This window comes from Neolamprologus multifasciatus, chromosome 13, assembly GCF_963576455.1.
Source record: "Neolamprologus multifasciatus chromosome 13, fNeoMul1.2, whole genome shotgun sequence".
Taxonomy (NCBI): Eukaryota; Metazoa; Chordata; class Actinopteri; order Cichliformes; family Cichlidae; genus Neolamprologus; species Neolamprologus multifasciatus.
This window is the reverse complement of record NC_140451.1, coordinates 10,571,391-10,589,343: the sequence shown is the minus strand read 5'-3', so window position 1 is coordinate 10,589,343 and position 17,953 is coordinate 10,571,391. Positions and strand designations below refer to the sequence as shown.

Genomic DNA, 17,953 nt, shown 5'->3' with positions numbered 1-17,953 from the left:
TCCATGGCCTCCAGACCCTCAGTGTGCCCTGCGGCGGACTGGACCTGAAGACTGCTACAGTGCCCACCTGGAACAGAGTCATTCTCATGGCCACCCTGTGGTGACGCTATCACTAAAGTCATGCCCTCCTGGTCCTCCAGGCGTTGGCAGTACCTGCACTGTTCTTCCTCACAAGGGCGTCGCGAGAAGGCATCTGCATTGGTGTGGAGACGTCTCGCCCAGTAACAAACCTCAAAGTGGTAATCTTGCAATGTCTCCAACCACCGGGCTAGCTGTCCCTCCGGTTCTTTAAAGCTGAGCAGCCAAGTGAGGGACGCATGGTCTATGCACAGGAGGAACTTCTTCCCGTAGAGGTAGGGTCTGAAATGGCAGAGGCCCAGGATGATGGTCAGCAGCTCTCGACGGGTGACACAATAGTTCCTCTCTGGTCTGCTGAGGGAACGGCTGTAGTAGGAGATGACCCGCTCTCCCTCAGGGCCTTCCAAGCGACAGTACAGCCCCCACACCCGTGTTGCTGGCATCGGTGTCCACGACAAAAGGAAGCTGCAGGTCTGGGTAGGCTAGCACCGGTGCCTCAACCAGTGCAGATCGGAGCCAATCAAACGCCACAGCGCAGTCCTCACTCCAGTGGAACTCCCGGCCCTCCTGTGTGAGCCAGTGCAGGGGGCTTGCAATGGTAGCAAAGTCCTTGACAAAACGCCGGTAGTATGATGCCAGGCCAAGGAAGCTCCGCAACTCAGCAGTGTTGGCCGGAATGGGCCAGTCCTTCACAGCAGCCACCTTCGCAGGATCAGTGGAAACCCCTGCTCCGCTGACAACGTGACCCAAAAAAGTCGTCTCCTTTCGGAAGAGGTGGCACTTTTTGGGGTGGAGACGAAGGCCAGCCTGGCAGATAGCATGGAAAACAGCAGTCAGGTTAGCCAAAGCTTTCTCGAAGTCTGTTGCTTGGACAAGGAGGTCATCCAGGTAGACCACACAGCGGTCATGGGAATGTAGAACCCTCTCCATTAGGCGCTCGAATGTGGCTGGGGCATTGCAGAGGCCGAAGGGCATCACCTTAAACTGCCATAGTCCCTGGCCAATGGAGAAAGCAGTCTTTGGGCAGGCCTCTGGCGTCAGCTCCACTTGCCAGTAGCCACTGCGCAAATTGAGGGAATTGAACCAGCAGGACCCAGCAATGTCGTCAAGGGCATCGTCAATCCAGGGCAATGGGTAGGAGTCCTTGCATGTGATGCTGTTGAGTAGACGATAGTCGACACAAAACCGCCAGGTACCATCCTTTTTCCGAACCAGTACGGCCGGGGCTCCCCAGGGGCTGTCTGAGGGTTCGATGATGCCCACCTCTGCCATTTCCCTGATCTTCTGCTCTGCTGCGGCACGCTTGGCAAGGGGAAGGCGACGAGGGCAGAGGCAGATGGGCCGTGCATCCCCAGTGTCAATGTCATGTTGTACCAGCCTGATTTGCATGCAGTCCTCATCTTTGGCTGCAAAGATGTTGACAAACAAGTCGAGTACCTCCCACAGCTGCCATTGCTGATCAGCCTGGAGACCCTCGCAGCTCCTCTGGTATAAGTCCTTGACAGCTTGCTTGGTCTCTGTGGACAGTTGTTGTACTGCTGGTCGCCGCTGGCGACAGGTCCTCAGGCTTCCTAACGCTGGCTGAAAAAGTGGAGGCAGGCAGTGGGACTTCCTTGGTGGTGTGGTGCTTCACAGCCTCCGTGCCCAGGTAAAGGATTCCTCTGGACATGTACCCTGTGGCCTCCCATTTGGCCAGCAGGTCCAGACCAATGATGCATTGGTCCTGGATGCCGGCTAGCCAGAACTGGTGGTCCACAGTGCAGTTAGCAACAGTCACCAGGAGGGATCTTTCCCCCTTAACTTTGGCACGCTCCCCTGTGACTGTGGTGATGTGGAGCTGAGTAGGCTGCCAACCCTGCAGTCTTGGGCTGTCAGTACCAGGGAGGACTCCAGCCTGTACCAAGGAAAGCGTAGATCCAGTTTCTATCAGGGCTCTACAGGTGGTGCCAGCAAGGTGACAGTCCAGATACAGTCCCCGTGTCTGGCCAGCCGGCCAACCCGCAAGTGTGACTGGGAGGACAGATTGGTGGTGGGGGGCAGTTCCTCCATTGTGCCACCCCACCTTAGTTTAACGGCAGCTGGGGTGCCAGGCTTCATGGATCCGGTGCTGGACAGTAGCGTGCAATGTGGCCTGGTTCTCCACACCGATGGCCTATTCCCTCGCCGAAATCACCAGGGTGGTGTGATGGTGGTTTGGTGGTCTCCTCCTAGTTGCTCCTTTTGTACTCCGTTTGACACACTCGGTGACTTGTGCCAGGGCTGCGTGCACCTGAGCTGAGCACATGCTCCACTCTTTCTGCCTCAGTTAGAGCTGCTGCCAGGGTTTCCGGTGCATGCAGACGGATGTGCTCTTGTAGTCGTTTTGGCTGGAGACCCCGAACAAAAGCCTGGAGAGCAAGCTCTTCTTGTGCTGCAGCATCAAAAGCAGGGTACCGTCTTCATGCGTAAAGACAAAGGTCCGCAGCATAGGCACCCAGACTCTCCTCTTGTCTCCGTGGGCAGCTGGCAAGTTTATCTCGGGCATCATCTGCATGTGTACGGAGGCCAAGCCTGCTCCGCATTGCTCTGGCAACAGCAGGCCAACTTAAACGCTCTTCTGGCTGAAGATCTGTGCAGATCTGCAGGGCCCTGCCTTCCAAGGTGAGGGCAACCTGGATAGCTGTCTCCTCTGTTGACCATCCATTTAGCTGAGCAGCCAGCTGTACCTGGATAAGGTAGGTCTCTGGAGGGCTCTCCCCACTTCTTTGGTTGTGCTCCATTCGCCGCTTCCAGGCAGGTGATAAGCTCCTCAATCTTCCTCAGCTCCTCTTCCTCTTTCAGAATAGTGGCCATGCTCTTGGAATCCCTCTTTTGACACCTATGTGGCATGCAGAGGAACCTTAACAAAGAAGCTCACAGAGAGATTGAACTTGCTGTTCAACCCTAAACTGGTAGGGGGAGCTCTTTATTAAAACACTTGCCACTGCTACAATGTGCCTCAGGCCTCAACAACAGCACAACAGAACTCACTCAGGGTACAGCACTCTCTCTACAAAACAACAACTGTCAGTGACTCTGCACCACAGCGTAAACACAACAATCAAGATAACAGTTAAAAGTAACGTAACCATAAACAATAAAACAAGAACATCTAAACAGCAGCACATGTCCCAAGGCATGATGGGAGAGAACTAGCTGCTCCCCCAACACCCCACAATATATAATTGTATTATGTAATTGTAGTAATAATGTAAGGATATAGCTTCATAATGATTACAGGACATCAGACTACTGTACGGAATAATCATATAGAAATAAAAAAAAAAACTTGAAGTTGTGCGCTGTTTGAACACGTTGCCTGCTTGCAGCATTAAAGGACTCCGCGAGAGACGCCTGTCTCACCCTAGCAGCACCTGTCCTCCTCCTCTTCACTTCGCCTCAACATAAGCTCATCATATTCTGTGATATGATTTTCTCTTAGGTGTTTGACGAGGTTAGTGGCGTTGCCACAACACCTCACTGTCTTGCCGATTTGTATCGGAAACCGCGTCTTGGCTGTTTGTGGAGGTAAAATACTCCGTTTACGTTCAGCCATTGTTCTGAGTGCACATGCCAGGGGCTGCGACACATTTATACAGCCGTATTTTGCATATGACTATGAAAGGCGTAAGAGGAAGTAGTTCCTTCAAATTTAGAAGATCCGAATGATATAGTTTCTTTCCACTGTGTTCCTGTTAATGATAAACTACAAATTTACCCCAAAGTACTAAAATATCGATATTTTAATATGAGAATCAATTCTAGAACATAAATTACTGGTATCGGAAGAATCGATATTTCAGTATCGATCCGCACACCACTTTCGTTTATTTACTTTCCGGCTCATTGAAATGTCACTGCAAAATGTTGAGGAAAAGCACCGAGTTTTTGTAGATGGACTAACAATGAGGTGGAATTGTTGCTGCGAGTAACACAAAAGTACAAAGTTGCAAAAGTGAGTGAGAATTAAGGAATTTGAAGAAAAGCTATCTGAAGCTTGTACAAACTGATATTAATCTTTAGTAGGGCTGTCAAAATTGAGAGCAAACAAAACTGCTGTATAATGCCCACTGCTATCTTTGTTTAATTGGTCACATGACTGCATCACATGACTAAAATGCGTCATCGTTTTCAAAAGTCTCCGTTTTCGCTGCCCACACTGCGACGTGAAAGCACCGTCTTCAAATGTATTCGTTTTCAAGAGCGTTTTTGCCTGCCTCAGACATCTGCTGTTAAGGCTCAGCCACTGGGACAACATAGAATTTCTATTTCTGTTCATCAGCTACACTCTTTGAGATGTCAAAGAAAAGACCTGTGCGTTACAGTCATTAAACTGTTTATTGTGGGCAGCAGCTTTTGCCATCTCTATCTCTCTCTCTCTCTCTCTCTCTGTATATATATATATATATATATATATATATATATATATATATATATATATATATATATATATATGATTTTAATTTTATTTATTAGTTATTAGTTTATTAGTTTTGGGTCCACAGGGGAGAGCAGCGCAACCTAGCCCAAGGACAGAGATGGGAGCACCAATATTAACTAAAGAATTTATTTTATTTTCCCCCACAATAATACACAAACAACGATCTGTATAAAGAATGTATTTAATGTCCAAAGGGAAGCAACATTTTTTTTTTAAAAGATACATTTTTATATTAATACAATGAAATGAAATTAAACTATGCCAGTCTAAGGAGCAAGATGTTACTACACAATCCAGTCTTTATTACTGTGTCCAAGACTTTAGACCAACTGGCCGTTCCCAAAGCTCAATTCTTTCCAGTTCCCATATCAAACAGCTAAGCCACAGCCAGCAAGCAGTCCTCTGTGGTGCGATAGTTATGTCGGAAATATAAGGAGGCCCAGACGGTTCTGGGTAATGTTATTTTTGTTGTACTAGGGACTAAAGTCGTGCACAAAGATGGATGCTTGTGCCAGCATACTGGATCTCTATGATTTCCCATGAGTTTAAATGGTAAGGAAACATGGTATGACAAGTGGGATAGTATATACTGGCGTTTGGAAAAGCCTGGGTGAGATCGCAGACAATGGAGTTAGAGCAGCTGCAGGGCCACCAGAGCCTTTTGACTTCAGCAAACATTAGAAATGGGTGAAATGGATTAGATAGTTTGAGTGCTATCAGCAAGCTAGTAATCTCCACACAACATCAGAAGACAACCAGGTAAACATTCACTCATGTACTGCATGGGTGATGAAGCGGACGCCAAGAGGAGGGGCTGAACTTGTCTGTCAGTATGCTACGGTGAGAGATGGACTCCACAGCTTTTTTATTGGCAAAACAAATGTGGTAAATGAAATATGATCCTTTAACTTGATAAAACAAGGAGAAAATGAAACTGTGGACTCATCTGTTACTGATTTATATTCTTTGGCAGAACGCTGCAATTATGTTGCATGTTTCATGATGAGCTGATCAAAGACAGGCTGGTTCTAGGATATACAGATATACACGTGGGTGGGATACTGTGGGAAAAAGAGAGACATGCTTGTTAGATAGAGTTATGAGCAGAGACAAACATCTTCACGAGAAGAAGAAACTCAATAAGAGGGGGAAAAAGCCCAGTCAGTAACATGTATAGACAAGTAGACTGTCTAAATGCTAGAAATGTGGAAAAGTCCCTCAGACCCCAAAAGTGGAGTGTCCAGCAAACTGTTCCATCTGCCATTATAAAAGAGTGTGTGCCTCATCAAGAGCAGTGTATAAGGTTCAGGAAGAAGACAACATATTCCTTGGCATCTGCACTCTTCTCTGCTCAGCATACCTGCTGTTGAGGTGCTAGGCCTTGTAGCTCGAGTAGTTAGTGTCAGCCTAGAGATGATGAACAACAAATATTTGAAGGTGTGCAATGGTCTTGGTCTGAGGTAGCACCTATTTACCGTCAAACTGAAACCCAGTGCTATGCTGTTCTCTTTAAAGACCCCACAATGGATTCCCTTATCACTAACTCTGAAAGTCAAGAAAGACCTAGAGTGAATGGAGAAGACTGGAGTAAGGAGAGTTGATGAACCACTGGATAGCAGTATGATGGTGGTGTCTAAAAAGACAAGTGATCCTTACATACGTGTTGACTTCACTAAGCTCACTGAGTCTTGACTGTAACATGGCTCTTTTGTAAATCCCTCTAGCTAAAGAGTTTGCTAAACCAACAACCTTTATGACATCACTTGGCCCCTATAATTTAATCGGTTGCTCTTCAGGGTAACTTCTGCACCTGAGCAGTTCTAAAAAAGCATGATGGCAGAGGTTGTTGTAGGTCTGGATGGATTAATGTGTCACATAAATGATGTTGTTATTTTAGAGTGTCCACGGGAAGATTCTTGTATAATATATTGGCACAGGCATGAAGAGGGCATATCTGGTCATTGCTGTAAGTTTAAGAAACACAGTCCTCAGTGGTCTACATAAGGGACATCTATGAGTAGCCAAATTCAGGGCACGTGCAGTGGAGTATATGACAGTCTAGCTTGAGTCAGCAACTGAATGAACTAATTTTGAAAATAAAATTTGCACTGAGGAGCATGCTAACCACAGAGACCCACTGCTCCCAGCAGATCACCCGGAGAGACCCTGCCAAGACCTGGAGGCAGATCTGTTTACACTGAAAGGGAAAATGTACTTGCTGGGAGTGGTACAGCAGATTGCCTTTCACAACTAACTGGAAATACTGCAAAATCTAAGATACTGTCATAACAGACTATGTTTGGAAAAATATAGCAATCCACAGAACCTAAAAATTCTTTCTGCTAGACATGCTATGACATCAAATGCAGAGACCCTGGTTCCATGTACTGAAGGGTCAGAGCTTGACCCTTTGGAGCCTGTAGGTTTTTTGGTGGTTGTTCCATTGAACAGGTGTGTTTGCTGTGCATCCTCTTGGGATCTGAGACAGCTAAGGTTACTCGGGTCATTGGTTTGGATGCTTTTGTGTTCTGCAACACTTTCCTAGGCAGTTCTAGAGTGCCTTGTCCAGCATTAGGGAGGCTAGGGATTCAAACACTGTGTTAGGTGGAGTGAGCATAAGTAAAATGAATCTCTTGCACTAAGGTTTCCCAGCAGACCATTGGATTGTAGCAGAATGATCAGGAATTAGTCCCCTCACCTGTTACTGTTTTTCCCCTGTGATTGTATGGCTGGTCAATGTTTATATGCATGGAATATACACACATCAATCTCCCTGAACACCCTCAAGGTCAACACAAGATGCCTAAAACCAAAGTCATTATTTATTTTTGGCTCTTCTCTATTTTCTCTTCTGTAAGACTCATATTAATAATCTGTTTGTATAGATTTGTTTACCTATGTGGGTTTGTCATAATGTAGTTAATTAGTAATTTAGACAGTAAGTTAGAGTGGTTGTGATCCAGTGAAAAACACTGATAGTGTTTATTTTCATGCTGCAGTCGGAGCAAACAAGCTTCGTCTGCCTCGCGTGTGTTTGTGTGAATGATGACATATTTATTTTGGCTCTGGCAGTGCATGTATTTATAAAATAAGCGATAGTGTCCAAAGTGAGGCACAAGGAGATGTTAAATCCATCAAGCTGTTGTTTCTGGTTTGTAATGTTCAAAGAGAAAATAAAGGGGAGAAAGGATAAATGAGCTCATGATCCTTTTGTAAAATGTAATGAATCATATGTCTTTAAATGAATATTCTGTTCTGGCCATAAATTTTAAAGTGCAGGAATTCAAAAGTGGCCTAGGTTATATTCATCTTATGCTAGAACACTTCAAATTCCACTCAAGTCGGTCTGTACCAGGTAAAATAATAACCTACCTTGTCTATCACCTGACTGTTAAGGTCAAATTATCCTGATCCCCAAGCACAGAAAATCATACTGAGATGGAACATTAGTTGTGAATAAATGAATTCATAAAGACCTTTGCTAGTGTTTCAGTGCTAGTGACTTGTTTATACAGCAGTTGCATTGTCATTTTTCTGATACTCTGCATACCTGTCTCAGTCTTTACCAGCAGTTGCTGGAGTTGTTCCCCTGGTATCACAGTATAACCAGACTAGACTGAACTCACGGTGCTCTCTGTCAGGTGGCTGTAAAATGCAACAGATGGTGGTCAAATTATGTTTTTGTACCAAACAGAAGGATAACTCCTTCATTCTTAATCAGTGTACCCTGGTGGGCCGTCTTCAAAATGCAGCCGCAAACACACAGGCACACATACTTTCACACTGTGCTACTACTGAAATACAGTACACATATAGGTAAATACGTGTTTGACAAGATTATTTACTGCATTGTTGGTTTGCATTATTCCCCTCTTGGTCAGAACCAAGTAAGTGTTTTCTCCCTATTTCCAAACTTTAAGATAAAATGAGGTAATCACATATTAGAATATGTGAAAATTAGTACATATGTGAAAAAATAAATAATATGATACCTTTATGTTTTGTATATCAGCACATGATTAAAAAAATTGTTTGGTTCTTACCACGTTCAAAAATTACTTAAATAGAGCCGTAGATGAACAACATGACATGTTACAATGTCATTATTTATTTAACAAAAACTAAGCCAAAATGCAGAAGCAGTGTGTGAAAAACTAATTACACCCTTGTAGCAGCAATAACTTGGAGTAATCACTTTCTTTTAATACTTTATTAGGCTCACATTGTTGTGGAGGAATTCTTTCTCACTCTTCTTTGCCACGTTGTTTCGGTTTATTAAGTTTTGTGGGCATTCGTTTATGCACAGAGGTCTGGACTTTGACTGGGCCATTGCAGCACCTTGATTCTTTTTTTTTTCTTTCTTCTTTTCCACCCAGTGGCTCTGTTGTAGAGTCTGTTGTTTAGTTGCTGCTAAACTTGGGATCATTGACATGTTGCGTGAAGTCATTTCATCCAAGCTTTAACTGTCGGACAGATGGCCTCAGATTTGATACTAGGGTACTGTGGTATACAGAGGTCATCATCTCATTGGCTAGGCCTCGTTGGTCAGGCAGGCGGCGTGGACACGCAAAGTTTTGAATGCTATAACTCGAGAACCAGGCGACATAGGATTTTGAAATTGATACCATAGGTGTGTCTACTAGGAGACTGTTGGGTACCTGCAGTGTAGTGCAGTTTTGTTATCATGTATATCATAGATATACCTTAAAATAATCATGTTAAGTGATACACCAACATTATGCACACCTGCCTAATGTAGCGCTGGTCCCCATTTTGCTGCTAAACCTACTCTGACTCATCAAGGCACAGACTCCACGAGACCCCTGAAGTTGTGTTGTGCTGTCTGGCACCAAGATGTTAGCAACAGATCCTGTAAGTCCAAATGGATCGGACATGTTCGTCCAGCCCATCCCACAGATATTCTATTGCATTGAGATCTGGGGAAATTCAGAGGCCGAGCATACCCCTCAAACTTGTTGCTGCGCTCCTCAAACCACCCTTAACCGTTTTTGCTTTGTGGCAGGCTGCATTATCCTACTGAAAGATACCCAGCTATTCTGTTTCCATAAAAAGGAGCACTAATGCTTACGTAGGTGGTAATGTCAAAAAGTCTCAAGGTAATATTTAAATGGATGTCAGGGCCCAAGGTTTCCCAGCAGACCATTGCTCAATGGTCCAGTTCACGCTACCTGAATGGCTTGCCTTCTTCCCATAGTGCATCCTGGTGCCAGGTGTTCCCTAGTAACACACACGCACCCAGCCATTCCCTAGATGTAAAAACAAAAACATGACTCAGGCGAGGCCACCTTCTTCCATTGCTCTGTTGTCCAGTTCAGATGCTCATGTGCTCACTCTTGATGCTTTCAACATGGGAACCCCGACTGGTCTGTGGCATGGCTGCCCCATAAACAACAAACTATGGTACACTGTTTGTTGTGTACTGTCAGAATGGACACAGTATAGTTTTAGCAATCTGAGCTACAGTAGCTTGTCTGCTGGATTGAACCCCCTGGTTCACCCTTCCCTCCCCATGTACACAAATGAGCCTTGGCCGCTCATGAACTGATGGCTCATCCATCAGTGTTCTGTCATTGGACTACTTTAGATAGATACTGACCACAGCAGACTGGGAACATCCCACAAGAGCTGCAGTTTTGGAGATGCTCTGACCAAGTTGTGCAGCCATTACTATTTGACTTACTACTTGTGCTTTTGTTTTCCTGCTTTTAAAGGATCAACTTTGAGGACAAAATGTTCATTAGCTCACTAATATATCCCACCCACTAATAGGGGCCATGATGAAGAGATAATCAGTGTTATTCACTTCACCTCTCAGTGGCCATAGTGTGATACCTTATTGGTGTATCAGCCAGCTAATTTACATAATTTTAAGGAACATCATAAATGTCCGAAAAATTCACTGATCCATACAGTCTTTGTATTTGTATCTACCTGAATATGTGCCCGCCTAGCGACTCAACAATAATAATGTTAACCTGGCTTTAAGCATCATTTAAGCTTTTTAGAAACCTCTTGTCATTACCGATGACAACAATGAGGTAATATCATTATACTGAAAAGAAGAAAAGCTTTTTGTTTAGACAATCATGATGCCTGGATTAGTATTGGAGTTGAATCTGCTCTTTTATTGGTCAAAAAAAGGCACATTCAATTTGAAAACATTTTTGCTATTGCAATAAAGTGAGAAATTACCCTCTGTAATGCTGTAGGACAGTCTGTATCTGCCATGTAGGAACAACAATAACAGGGAGGATCGTCCAGTTAAGATTTATCCCCTACTTTTTTACTACATAGAGACTGATAGTAGTTTCTCTCTTGCTTATTGTGTTGTTGTGCTTCTTAAGAATGAAAATGTTTTTGTATCTGTGTAGCATATTAATACTGTGCTGAAAGTGGCTTGTATGTAAAGAGGGCGGGTAATTCTTTATACCTATGCTAATTGAATTTATGCATGTTGGTTCCTAGTTGTTTAAAAAAAGAAAAGAAGTGCCAAACAGCCAATCTGAAATGCTTTTTTTGGGTTAATATTCATAGCTCATCTGATCAGAGCTTATGCACAATGTTAGTAAATGCATTACTCAGTGTCCGCTCCTGCATCCCCGTGGACACTTATGCTTAACATACCAGCGCGCACTGATACACAGACACAAACACACACACATGCGCAAAAGCAGCGGCTCTTTAATATTTATGGTCTGCAGCATTACTTATCATTATAAATATTTATTGTGATTTACTCTTTTGTCTGGGTCTTTTTCTCTCTCTCCCTCTCTCGCTCTGTTCTTCTGTCTATTCCTTACCCTGGGGAAACCAAGCAGCTGCTCGTATCAGTGAATCACTGTGATTTTTTTTTCCTCTCCTTGGGTTTCAGAAGATCTGCCTTTTTCATTTCTTATTTATCGTATGCCCTCAGTTCTTGTTGTTTTTTCCTCTTTTTCTGTTTTACCATTAGATTGCTAATGGTTTTCAGGTGTTGCTCTGATTCGCTCTGTGATTTTTTGCCCATTTCTGCTTGGATGACATTCTCTAGTGCTCGTGCTTTCTATCCACCGAGCACTGAAAATATGCACATTATGCATACTGGAGTTTGCCTTCCCCCTTCTCTCCTCCTATAGTTGGTATTAGCAGCTTTCTCCTTCTGTCTTGTAACCTTCCCGTGATGTGTGTTTTACAGGTTCTGTGCAGATGCTCTGCGTTTTAAGGCTAAGGCACAGTGATAAATGCCTCAAGTGGGTGGTTATAAATTACAGAGTTGCAGATGAACCCACTGCTACTGTTTAGACAGGCGTTTTTTAGGGTAATAGTCACAACAGCAATTATAATTCATTATTGTAATAAAAGGGGTGAAAACCAGCTCTCTCCTGCTACTGAATGCTCATACAGAGTTTCTGTTAATAATGGGGCCCTCATCATGGGTGTCCTGACATTGTGATATGGGCTGTGAATGGGAGTCCGGCGCAGAGGGTGAATCGACAGAAGCTGAGAGTTATGAAAAGCGAGTGCTTTCCAAGAGTTGGTACACTATAAGCTCCCGTTCCAGTTTGATTTCTTTGTTGGCTCATTTTTATCTGGACAATATTGAAATCTTAGTTAAGAACTGGAAGCTTTTGGTCACAGGAGGTGTTAAAATTACAAGTGATGTTTAGTCGGAGCATTAGCTGGTCTATACAATGTGAAAATAATGTATCTTTAATACAAGACTCAAGAAGAAGGTTTCAAATTAACATAGTTTTAGCTTAAATTCTATGATGCTCACTTTACATTTATATAAATCACTACTGAACATCTAAAAGTACTTTTGGTTTGTTTGTTTGTTCGCATTTTTCTGCTGTTGCCATTGTCATTGTGTAATTTGTTGACCTCAGTTCTACTACTTTTATTTATAGACACATTTTTGTCCTTCCCTTTGCATACATCACCTTTGTAGAGTTTTCTTTACTCTTTATTGTGTCTCTACATCCTCCCTGTTCTTGTGTTAATCTCATTCCTTCATCACTGAGGCCAGAGGAACACAGGGAGACAGAGAAGGGAAAATCAAGACCTGCTGGTAAAGTAAAGCTGCCAGACGCTGAGAACTATAGCTTATGCCCACACTAGAGTCATCTCTCTTTCTCTGTCTTACTCCTCGCTTCTCTTCTCACTTTCACAGACTTCTTTTCCAGAGGTCTACATGTGGAAAATGATAAAGTGGCTACGTATTCATGCAAAGACAGAATTTATCTTGCAAGCTGCCACAGTGTGCCGTGAAAACATCTCCTCCTCTTTGTTGGAGACATTGTTAGAAAAGCGTTAAACTTTTATCTCTTTCTCGTTCCCGTTGTCTTGCTGTTATCTGGGTGGTCAGGAGATAATAGAAACAGGCAGTTCAATCCTGTCGGCAGGCGGCGGTTGCTTTGAGCACCCCCACCTGCTTGTTAATGGTTTGAAGAAATAAAGCAGTCGTAAATGTACACTCGCCATCTTCATTGCGCTAAAGTGTCTGCCATGAAAAACACACACACACACACACAGACACACACAGCTCCCATCAACCCCAAGCAGGTGCTCTAGGTCACAGCTGGAGAGAGGAGCGGTCAGTCCTAGTGCGATCCGAGGAGGGGAGGTGTATTTCATTTCAGTTTTGCTGTTGGGGTTTGAGTTTTGTGTCTTATCGCACAGCTTCGTGTGTCCGATATGAAAGTGAAGCAGAATGTATAAAATTCACTCATTAGCTCAGTCACAGGAGTGTTGAGTCAGTAGATGTTCAGGATATGTGATCATTAATTGGACACATGTCTGAATAGCCCCAACGTGGTATCTGAGTTTCTGTGCTTTTTCCAGGCTGCTGCTCTGCTGAGTCTTGCTCTGTAGAATTGATCAGAGACACAGACAGGCTCTCTACGGTCCCATGTTAGTTTGTGGGCATAGAAACAGAGATCTGAGTGAAAGCCAACACCTGTTTATTTAATTAAATTATTTAAATTACATTAAAATGATTTAATTCACTTTTTCACACGTCTTCGGTTGGAATGTGACTTGTTGACATGTCCCCTGTCAGTTATGTTGATGTTAATTTACAGAATAATTAACTCAGATCGCCAATTTTTTTTAAATCCATGTTCTTTAGAGGATTGTTAAAGGATGGAATTACACTGTTCTGTAACTTAAAACAACTTAAATTAAATAGTGATAATAATGCACCTATATGTATGATGAAACAGCTTTAGTTTGATTTTGTTTCTCCTGTCTACAGTAGCATTGCATCCATCCATCCAACCATTTACTTCTGCTTATACAATTTCAAGTTCCAGAAAGCAGCATTCAAGTTGAACAAAGCAATTTGGTGTTCCCCAAACTTTGTAGTGTAAGTTCACGTACACTACTCCACCAATGCACAACACAGGAAACGCTGGCTTTAATTAAGATTTTAATGTCAATTTGATCTGATTAATTCAGACCACTACAGCCTGCATTAATCTGTTCATTAAAGAAGTTGCGTAATGTTGATTGTGGAGTTCCTAAACTTTAGCAAGGGCATCTTCACTTATTATGTGGACCACATGGCCATATCAAAAGATATTACCATGTGACATGTGTATAGAGTATTTCAAAGCAATTTAATCACCAACACTTCTGTCTGCTGGTTTGTAAGTTTGTTGCTGATGATTAACAAGCAGAGCTGTTGTGACAGAATTCTTTTAATGAAGTATATTTTGAGAGTTAGTGAAGTACGGTTCACCATCGGCATTTTATTTTGAAAAAGGCACAAATTTACTCTAAAAATTGTTTAGCAATATCTATTCACAAAGAACATTGTACATGTAACGTAATGTACGTGTACTGATTTAAGTATTCACAATGATGTAAGGGTGTTTGATTAAATGATTGTTCTCGGGGCCTTAATTCTTACGTAGCATTTATGAATGTTAATCTATGATTTTGCCACAATCAGTAGTGTGGAAACCTAACCAGAGCAGAGGAACCCAGGTTCAGGACGATAACCTTGTGGACCGCCTCCTCCACAGTCACTCTCACAGACCGGACAGCTTTACTTTTACTGTTTATGTGCACATGTGGGTCCGCATTTGCTATCCCTTCTTTGTGATTGTGTTTAGGTGTGCAACACTGAGACAGAGGAGGTTGTCTGTGTTGGGACTGGGGGTCATCTCTATTTTGACAGCATGCTTTGACAGGCAGTAATTGGTTTCCTTTTCCATGCCTCCAAAGCTCCTGCAGAAAAAGCAATTTTGGTAGCCAATCAATTCAAATTTTAGCTCACTCAAGATAGAGAAGCCCGTGCAGCTTTAACCTCCTCGCTAAGGAAAACGGTCCTGCAAACCCCCACTCCTCAATCCCAGCCCTAACTTACACACATACGCACACAGACTAGCCTTGTCTCTCTGCCATCCTTGAGGGGAAGCTCTCATTTCCGTTTTCTCTTGAAAGCAATTGAGTGTAATAATAGCTGTTTATACTGTAAATGGTTTGGGTGCATTTTTACCTCAAAACTGAATGAACCTATGAATCTCTGTCCATGTGTATCCTTCTCACATGTTCACAAACATATGCGCACACATACACACACCATCCAATACAAAATACAAAAGGTAAATACACAGGTACTCACACACACACAGAACTGTGTTTGCCTACTGGCTCTGCCGCTGTGATGTGAAGAAACACATCATTTAACCAAACTGGTCAACTGAGAACTAATTTCTTCTTTGTAGTTACTGCCTGAGGACCCTAGGGTTTGCAGAGTTTATAGTGGCAATCAGCAGCACTGTGACTCTTTGTGCAGGAACTTCTTAACAATTTAGTTTGGACTCTGATCAGGACGCTGACTCTGATACCTCAGTGCCCTCCTCCTCAGCGCTGTTACAGTCTAGGCCCGGTATTTATCAGTACATCTGCACCATAGTCTGTACACAGTAGTAGAACACAGTAGTGATATACCTAAAGTGTTTTGTGCTATCCTGGTATACAGCATTCACTCACCAGAAAGCCTCCTTTACAGTTTTTTTTTTTTTCTTTCTTTTTTTTTCTTTTCACTTATTTCAGTGGCTCCCTAAAAAGTCGTGTTTCATGAATCCATTAGCATGAAAACTATTTATCCGCGTGAACCATCACTGCACTTTAAATGGTGGTTGTAATTGTCTGCTAGGATTTTAGTCACATTAGTAAGGCACATTGCCCAGCTTTATTTCCATGTCATTTCTTTCCTCATTAAGTCCTACGCTCACTCTCTCCCTGTGCACCCCACCTCAACTTTTCTATCACCTCCAACTCACTGACTAAGAAAGAAGTTTAAGCTGCCATGGCAACGAGGGGCAAGTGCATAATACACTGGTGTCAATGATTCCGATTCCCAAGATGTTAAGTGGCTGCAAAATCCCTCTGCCAACCAGTCTCTGCCGTCCATCTGCTGAGGGCCTTCTGTGGCTAAAGTTGAAAGTCTTTGACATACAGTTGGCAAAGTGACTGGGCCATGGCGATTGTTTGGCTGGTGAATGACTGGAGGGGAGTGGATGCCGTCTACCTCTCTTCATTTCTCTTTCTCCCTGCCTGTCTCTCGCTCTGCCCCGTCTGTCTGTCTGTCGTAGCGAGAGCAGTTCGGCTGTAGCAGCAGAAGCGACATTAGCTCCCAGGCTGGGCTCGGGCTCCTGTCACTGCCTCGATAGCTGTCACGCTAACACCCCTGCCACTATCATTGGAGCACTTATGGGCCTGTCACTCACCTGGGAGCAAAGGGAGGGAGGGAGGCACCGAGGGCCAAGGGTGTGCTAAGGGAGATACGTGCAGGAGAGGGGAGAACGTGGAAAGGCGCTCGGATGCAGGGAGGAAAGTGAGGAAAAGACAGAAGGAAAAAGAGGAAGATAGTGGAGAAGGGATGGGCTGGAATGCAAAGACGGAGAGGGGGGGGGGGGGTGCAGCCAGCTGAGCGGCATTAAATGATGAAGTCATTCAGACTCAATAGATGAAAACTCAAAGGTTAACATTAGAACCTGACTGGATTTCCAAACACTCCGTTTGTATTTAGCAACCCGCTCTCTACTTGTTCAGCAGGATGTGCTCCATTACACTTGACAACTGAGAAGGGGCCGTTCGGACATTAAAAAGAAACATCGATTTGCCATCCAGGACAATGTACTCGAAGCTCTGTGAAATTACAAGCTTCAGCTAAACTGCATAGGGTAATTTTTAGAAGGAAGTGGAAAACACATTGATAGCTGCAGCTATCCGCGCTCACAAGGACATGTCACAGCTGCGTTCCAGAAAAAAAAAGCACGCACTCTGGACACACACGTGTACGCAGAGGTCCACATAATAAGGTCGGTATCGGGGCATCACTGAATCACAGAGACCAGCACTGTGGTTGACAGAGCAGGCTGCAGACACGTTTGAGTCTGGCCCTTCAACTGACTGTAGAGGCACTCAAGTGAAACTCTATTACAACACCCTCTCCAGCCGCGATCCATCAGCGCCAACACAACACCCCGTGTACACACGCCAGTTCACGTGTACACAAGCAGGCGTGTGTGTTTGTGTGTGTGTTTGCAAAGACAGATTGCTTTAATGTGGCATTTCCTTAAGCACAAGATTTCTAAAAGTGTTGCTCTTTCTATGGTATTTCTTCTGACACCCCTTTTATCTGCAAAACTTATGACAGCAATTCTTGTTGCTTTTAAGGCAACTGCGGGTCATGCGGGTGAGGAAAATGTATCACTCCTCCCATCAGACTTAATCCAATCAACACCTTTGGAGCGTGAAGCATGGCTTTCATGTTTTATCATAGAGTCATAGAGTCATAGACAGCTGTTAGAGTGAGAAATTTAGGAAAAGGAGCAAAGTGCAGTCATGACAAGTGAGCTCATGCTGCCCCACACTTCAACTCAGACAGGCACAAATGTATGCAGAGGAATAGCATAACAGAAACATTGTCTCGAATGGGATGAATATTTCATGGCTGGTTTGTGAAAAAAAAAGATTATAATGTGTCTTTGCTATCATGTCGCAAAAGTTCAACATTAACTTCCCTTCCTAATTGGCTACAGCACAGAAAATCAAGGTACACAGACACATGGCACAAAACTTTTTTTTCCACATGAAAATAGTTTAGCCAAATGATGCTTGAAATTGAAAGTGACTCAAAAGTTAAAGTGGATGAAAAGCAAAAAAAAAAAAAAAGTCGGGATAAAAAATTAAAATCGACAAACGACAGGAACTGAACATACTGTAAAACTTTACTGGGAAGCAAATAAACAAAATTAAACATGATTTTAAATGTGTGTCTTCTTTTTGTTTTTTGGGTTTTTTTGCCCGTCTAGGCCACAGACGGAGATGCAGGCACTTTTGGGATTGTGCGGTACTACTTCACTGATGAGCCAGACCAGTAAGACACAGCTACACACTCAC

General features: G+C 43.5%; 1 protein-coding gene across 1 annotated transcript in view; it reads left to right on the top strand.

The window, feature by feature from the left end:
• The window catches only part of cdh23 (cadherin-related 23), a 182,808-nt gene that overhangs the window by 106,874 nt on the left and 57,981 nt on the right, over nucleotides 1-17,953 (top strand). Inside the window, exon 14 of the mRNA XM_085182044.1 lies at nucleotides 17,866-17,930. Coding sequence (XP_085038170.1) covers nucleotides 17,866-17,930 — 65 coding nt within the window. The remainder of the gene's footprint in view (nucleotides 1-17,865; nucleotides 17,931-17,953) is intronic.